We start from the raw sequence: 7424 nt of genomic DNA, 5'->3' as shown, positions 1-7424 counted from the left end.
AATCGTTCCACGACTCTAAGATGCTTGACAGAATCGTCAGGTTTCGCTTCTCTGCTCTATCGAGAAACAGGCCCTTTCAAAGTTCCCTTTCTCTTTCTTTTCTTCTCCACTCTTTTTTTTTCGATATCTCTCACTTATCTGTCCATACAGAGACCTTCGGTTTCTGCCATACTGCTCAGGTCAGTTCGCTTTTTCATCCTTCCCCTGTTTGGGTTATCCTTTTTTCTGAAGCGACTATTCTCTTCCAGGACTCGCCTTTCGAACTGTCCCTAAAACAGCGACCCCAACTCCCACTACCACACTCCAACGATTCTCTCAACTCTCTCTTCCCTTTTCTTTTTTTTCTCCCCCTCATAACAACAATCTCCCCGTTCTCTTCCCCGCATCGCCTTTTTGTTCCTTCCTATCCCCCAAATTTTTAGCCAATCATAGCCCAATCCCTATTTACCTCTTCATCCTCATTCGCTCGCCCTTACTACTTCCGTGTCGAGGCCCTTATCCTTTCCAAGGGGACTTCCGACTTCTCGAATTTTCTAGAAGCTTCGCTGGAACTTCCGGGTGCTTAGAAGTTTCTAGATTCTTCCATATGTCCATCCCGGTCCACTTACTCCTTTAGTTATGCTTTGTTTCAAGCTACCGCTCCTTGAAATTATTAAAGTGCTCCCAGAGTCGGCCTGTTGCATTTAGTGGCAAGCTATCCCATCACGGTGTATGTTCAATCGCGGGTCTCCCCTTCCCTCTTTAGTCTTAAAAGTCCGAACCTTCTTGGGTTAAAAGCGGTCCCTTTATTCCTTTCTATCAGAGAACTGCCCTCGTTTTGTTTATCGTAAAAAAGGACTGCCTTTTACCGGTGCTCCCATTGTACTGTTGTGCTCCGAACGGCTCCCCCCCCCCGTTGCTACGTTAATCCTTCCTCTACCTAACCTTACTGGAGATAGCGAGCGCACACAAAATCTGGAAAACGTCCGATTTATTTTACTAAACTATCATTTATTTTATTTTTTCTACTCTATATTTTCTTTTCTCCGGGATATTTCTATTATCATGGATAATTGTAAGAATAGGGTTCTTACAATGGGATGGCACTGTGTCGTGCTGGGCCCGTTTCTATATTAATGCCACACTGAATTTTTAATATGAATTTTTAGGATATCAGTTTATGGGGCGTTAATAGCTTTTGAACTGAAAACAATGACCGCAATTCCGATTATAAGATGCAATCTCACACATTGACACTGCCTCCACTGAACTTCAGTACTCTTCCCCTTTACTGTTTTATATGATATGCTTCCAGTCAACTCCTTAACCTACCATATGTGCTCTAGCACCTTCAATTTGCTATATAATTTGTAAAGAAATTTTCTTAAGCTCTGTCAATTGGGTGATCTCGACGTGCACGTACCCAACGATCCAATACATCCCAAAGATGCTCGATAGGGTTCAGATTAGGACTCTGGGCTGACTAATCCAACTTTTCCACACCCATATCCTTAAACCACTCTGTTACGACCCGAGTAGTATGACATGGCGCGTTGTCTTACTGATACAGCTATGGACCTTTCCTGAAGTATTGCCATATTGTTGGAAGTGCATAATAATTATTGTCCAGATTCTTCTGATATTGCACTGCATTCATGGTTTTGCCGATAACGAATAATGGGCCCAAGCAAAACAATGAAAAGCAGCCCCATACCATGACACTGCCTCTACCAAACTTCATTGTTGGGAGGATACAATCAGGAAGGAACTGTTCCCATGGCATTCGCCACACCCAGGAACGGCCATCAGACTGGTAGAGTGCGAACCTCGACTCGTCTGTACATAGGACTGTTTTCCACTGCTCTACAGTCCAGGATTTGCGCTCCTTACACCATGTTAATCGGTGTCTAGCATTTTTTTGACGTGATCAATGGCTTGTGAACAGCAACACCTGCACGACCACTGTAACCCATATCATGGAGTGTCCTTCGTATTGTACTAGTGCTGACATTAGTCCCAATATTCTCACAGCGGGTTTGTGTGACTTGAGACAATGGCAAATTGCAATTTGGTGCACAGTTCTTCGCAGAATTCTCTTATCCCGTTCTGTTAGTTTTGTGGGTTTACTAGGCCGTTTTTTGGCAGATTCAGTCCCATTCATCTGCCATTTGCCTATGACGTCACTAACCGTTGACCTCCAGAGTGACCGCGATGTCTCATACAGAATGCTTGCTTATGTGGCATCTTACTATCATTCCACGTTGGAAGTCTGTTAATTCTGTTGAATGTGTCATCTTGCATGCCCACTTTTGCAATTGTCTGTTCGAAGCCCAGTGTGCATATTTATAGCAGGTTCTGTGACGTGTTACATGCATAGGGCCTGTTTCCTCATCCATGGAGGGGTGTCCGGATATTAATTGTAGGGCAGTGTATATGTTAACACTTATTTTGTGTACATTGAACCCTTACTCTGAAATAAAATAGTGCAGCTGTCTGCAGAAAGGATACAATGTCATAGAATAGAATCTCTTCTGGAGAATGGTGAAAAAATGGATCAAACTTACTTTTACTCTAGTTGATGCTGCTAACAATGTCTTCGGTTTTCCCTCTATGCTGAGAAATCGCTTCTAGTTCAGGGCACGCCCTTCCTTGATTTTCTCCACGGCAAGATTTTCCCAAGCCTCTATCTTTCGGTGTTACAAAACAGCCTTCTGTTATTCTGAAGGGTGCCTGTTTCTCTTGCTTTATTTTTCCCACTAAAAACTAATTTATTTTCCCACCAGAGAGAAAAGTGGACTACTTGGATTTTGGTGAGCTTCTGGCCACCTGCGCAGTCATCCTGCTTATTTTTTGAATTTCAAAAATATCTCCCCAAGAGGCACAATCAGAAGTTATGCCACTGAGAGCCTGGTATACTCCTCATTGTTCCAACACGCGAACCTTCACTTCTTCCCCTCTATCTAAACTGTGCCCTCTCACTCTGTTTACTTCTCGCCTAAAATCTTATATATAAATCCAGGGGCTCACATCTGGGCTTGGCACACACCCAGGGTCCCAAGCTGGATATCATCATTCTTCTCTTTCTTGGTGATTCCCTTCTACTTCTGTCTCTCTTTCAGGGTAATTCAGAATTTATTATTATTATTATTTTTTTGGCTGGTGCAGAATAAACCTCAGGCTTCCTTGCACCATATGGCTGATAATAATAATAATAATAATAATAATATTATTATTATTACCAGAATTTCTTTTATTTCATTTCTCTTTTCACGCCTAGCAACCCATGCCCGAGAGACTGAGCGGGTAGTACAGTAATTATTCAAATCCCATCAATGACACCGCACCAGGAACATTTATGGACGTTTTCTAACTCTGTGGCTGGGTTAATCGGTCTAAGGAGAGGACAGCAAGGTCCTCCCCGAGAAACTGAGGTTTTTATTCCAGCAAAAACAGGCAAATCGACCACAGAACACAAGCAATTTATGATAATACGATTACACATGGACATTGAGTTTGTTCTCTGGTAATCCTAATATGACAGTTTTGTTTTTCCTTGGGCTTCACCTTTGTGAAGCTTAAGAAAGAAGCTTTACTGTGAAATGAGTAACAAATCAAACAGTTTTCCCACAATTATCCCAATCTGTACAATGAAACTTTTCTTGTCAACCCATTATAATCGCTTGCTGCTTGTGTTAATTCCGAATTAATTCCAAAATAGCCTAGTCCATCGTGGATCTGTTTCTATTGTACCATGGAAACAAGCCCACGGACTACCAGTAAGACATATGGACGTTTACAGATCATATGAAGAATACGAAAATAACTTCAAAGGCTGTATTCGCATTAAACGTGAAACACTTAAAAGAGAAAACATGAAATTGAAAGAACTCATAAAGTTCTTTATTTCGATCTTTATTCCATCCTTTTTATTTTCTTCTAGGATTGTTTTAAGTTATTCTTTTTCATGGCCAAGTCTGATATAAAAATAATTCACTCACCTGCTTTCTACATTCACGATTAATAAGTGAAAGGTATCTTCCCTTGAAAAGTTTAGTTTCTTTGTTAAATTTCTAATTTTTGATTTCGATAGTTTTAAAACAATACTTGGACTTCCACTTGATGGTTAGCAAACAGTGTGGTTTTCCACGAATAGGAAAATATCTCATTACGGATCATTCCGAAATAGGTCAGTACTTAAAAATCGATTTAAAAAAAGCAGTTCCTTGTTATGTGATACTGTAAAAGGCGAACTTACAGCCTTGAGATCTTGGTACAGGGTGATGGTTAGCTGGATGTAACTGGAAGGAGTTGAAATAGGAGGGCAAGTTGACGTCCTTCATCTTGAATATTGATTGTACCGGACCACGCCCTCTCCACTGCAGGCTGGTGGAACAATAGTCAGACATCTATCCCTTTCGATGGGCGAATTCGGAAGAAATGACCCTGGGATAAAATATATAAAAGGAGGACTTGCCAAAACAGAAGCAACTTGCCTGCTTCAGTTTCCGGCAAACAACTTTTCAAACATGAACAAGCTGGTAAGTAGTGACGCCATCTTTAATCCGTTATGCAAACTATTAGCTTCTTAATCTAGTTGGAATGTAACAGAATGATGTACGAGTTCGAAGCTTAGTAGAATTTTTCATTAGCTGCTGTTAGAAAAGTAAGGATTTTTATTGCTATATTTCGTCCATCCCTGGTCTGACCCCTATCTCTCAGTTGGAAACAGCCCAGGAAGCCATTTTGTGCAGCTATCATTAGTGTCTTTATCAAACAGCTTGCATTTCATCTACATCTATACAACGAAAATCTTTCGGCAATAATTTTATTCCTGGAAGAGGAAAAAATCTTGCTACATCCAATTAGTAAGCTTGATGTTCTGACACCGTTATTCCATGTTTAGTGGGGGTCAGCTAGTCGAAAATGGGCCTCTGATCGCATCTCTCTCAAAGTCTCTTTAGCCATAGTTGTCTTCTGGCAAGAAGTTGAAACTATTTGGATTTTGGATTGTATAGTGCGCCTTGTTCCAAGCATTGGATAATTCAGGAAGTACTCTAGATATTTTACAGAATAATCTTTAATATGCTGTCAAGAAATATATTTTAAAAAAATAATTATGGCTCTGGATGTAAACGCTTCTAATTTGTTCTAGTTTGCAATCTAATTGATTGCAAAAGCATTGTTTACGAATTTATCTTAAAGCAAACTAAATTTACCATTAAATGCATCATAAAAGTATTTATTTTTAAATAAATAATTATTTAGGGAGCTGTTTCAGAGATTGAGTAGACCAGTGTCTAGCACTTGACAATGTTTGAAGTGTCAAAGTATTTCTTCACTGGTTTGCCAGGTTCTACACTCATTAAATTATGCCTGTTATCAAAATGACTCTTTCTGTCATTCACAAGTAACTCAATTTCTTTTTCCAGTTCCTTATCCTTGTGGTGGCTGTTGTGGCTAGCACCGCTAGTGCTGTCTATCTGGCTGGAATTGGTGGTGCTAAGGATGTGCTTGGAAATTATTATGACTACTCCACAGGACAATACGCTAGTTCGCTAACTGGAAGAGTTTACAATACTGCTCCATATGCGTATGGACATTATGGCTATCCCCATGGTGCCTATTTATTTTAATCCCTAGGTAAGTTAAGTTGCCACATGTCTATTAATACTCTGTAAAGCGATGAATAGTTTTGTTTGATCGTATTTTTAAACCTTTAGTTTGAATTATTTTGTTAAAGCTTTAGAACAGAGTACCCCGCGCAAAATGACACGCCTAACCCGCTATGGTTAGTGTCAGTTAAGGTATTATCCCCCCCTTGCCGCTGTTTTAAAATCGGGAAGTCGTTTTCCTATTTTAAAACAGCTGGGAGGGGGGATAAACCCCCTAAGACTGAAGTAGTCTGGAGGGGGAACCCTATTCTAAAGATCAGCCAATTTTTTAATCATTTCATTGCCTAAATTATAATTCAACCCATTAATTAATCATATATAATCAATATAGCAAATTTACTGAAATAATATCATATTAATTATAATAAATATATTATATTTAATCAAAATTAATTAATATTATTAGTTGATCGATTATTGTTAAAATAAAAATATTTACTATTTTTTTTTTCTTCTGTATACAGATTGTTTATGTCCGGAAAAACCAAGTTTTGTTATCTTCCCCAGTTCCAATTTTTCTAAATGAGACTTTCAGTTGAATGAAGAAATGGCAGCCATTTTCGTGATCAGGAAACCTCTTGCGCAGCTGTCCTACTTGAACCAAAGTTTACTTCTTTTCTTCAAACCGAAGTGTAACTTTCTGAAATAAATACTATCTCTCTCAAAATCTGTCATCATGTTTCTTGGAGTTGAACGGCTTAAATTGTTTAATTAAGATAAAATAGTACTCACTTTGTCAATCTATCAGTTAACACAAATTGCTTAAATTGAAAATGACAATAGAATACAACAAACGATGCATTCGTCATAAGTGTACTATGCTGCCATCTGACGGCAGAATTACATAAACGCTACCAAATATTTGAAAAACGTGAAATTTATCTAAATTAAATATTTTAACGGAAAAAAAGATTTAAATTATTTGATAAAAACATGCAAAGGCCTACTTATGAATCTTTTATTTATCACTTTACGTTTCGATACAGAATGAGCGATGTTTATGAACAGTAGAGGAATCATGAAGTCTTCTTCATTTAATTACATTCACAATACTTGCAGAAATGAGTCAGCAGCAGTCCATTGTAGCCAGCTACATTTCGCAGTCCTGATTGACTCAGCGTTTAGCGCCTCCTAGCACCAAAATTGAATATTAAGCTGAAAATAAATAAAAAAGACTGTTTCGAACTTAAAAAATAACTTGTCATACGTTCTCTATTTAGACAATGTAGTTTCAGATTCTCTTAAAAGATGGTTACAATTATAATGTAATAATAAACAAAAAATAATAATAATTAGAAAAAAATACAAATATGATAATAAAAAGCTGGAACTCACCTAATTTTTGCTTATTCCAGCTGTTTAAACTATTTACAATCAGTTAAGTCATTTAATAATGATCGTAAGGGTCATATATATAGAATGGACGAACATCTTGGCTCATGCCATAATCTTTCCGACCTGTATATCCTGCAAAGCCTTTGTAACCACCAAAATCACCATAAACGGGGACTGCTGACCGACCACCGAATCCAATCTTTGCAGACTGCGTCGAATCCGTACGTCGAATACTTGGCCCGTAAGATCGGCGGTCGTATCTAATGCTGGTTGCAAAACCACGAGGTTCATATCCGTATCCTCCTGGTTCGCGTATTGGATGAATTGTCAGATGAGTACCGTCTTTGTAGTATTCGTGTTCAGATTGGGAATTTACCCTCGTGGATATCATAAAGAAGACGAACATAATCTGAAAAAGAGAAAATAGAATGGGAGTAC

General features: G+C 38.6%; 1 protein-coding gene across 1 annotated transcript; it reads left to right on the top strand.

The window, feature by feature from the left end:
- The first annotated feature begins 4413 nt into the window (after positions 1-4413).
- Positions 4414-6318, top strand: LOC150078909 (uncharacterized). The gene is made up of 3 exons (XM_090382801.1): positions 4414-4517; positions 5409-5619; positions 6116-6318. Exons 1-2 carry the CDS (start codon positions 4506-4508, stop codon positions 5610-5612), a joined length of 216 nt encoding a protein of 71 aa, XP_090238927.1. The 5' UTR covers positions 4414-4505; the 3' UTR covers positions 5613-5619; positions 6116-6318.
- The last annotated feature ends 1106 nt before the right edge of the window (positions 6319-7424 follow it).

This window comes from Mastigoproctus giganteus, chromosome 10, assembly GCF_048544385.1.
Source record: "Mastigoproctus giganteus isolate SK-2022 chromosome 10, ASM4854438v1, whole genome shotgun sequence".
NCBI lineage: Eukaryota > Metazoa > Arthropoda > Arachnida > Uropygi > Thelyphonidae > Mastigoproctus > Mastigoproctus giganteus.
Note: the sequence above shows the minus strand (reverse complement) of the source record. Positions and strands in the feature narration are given on the sequence as shown.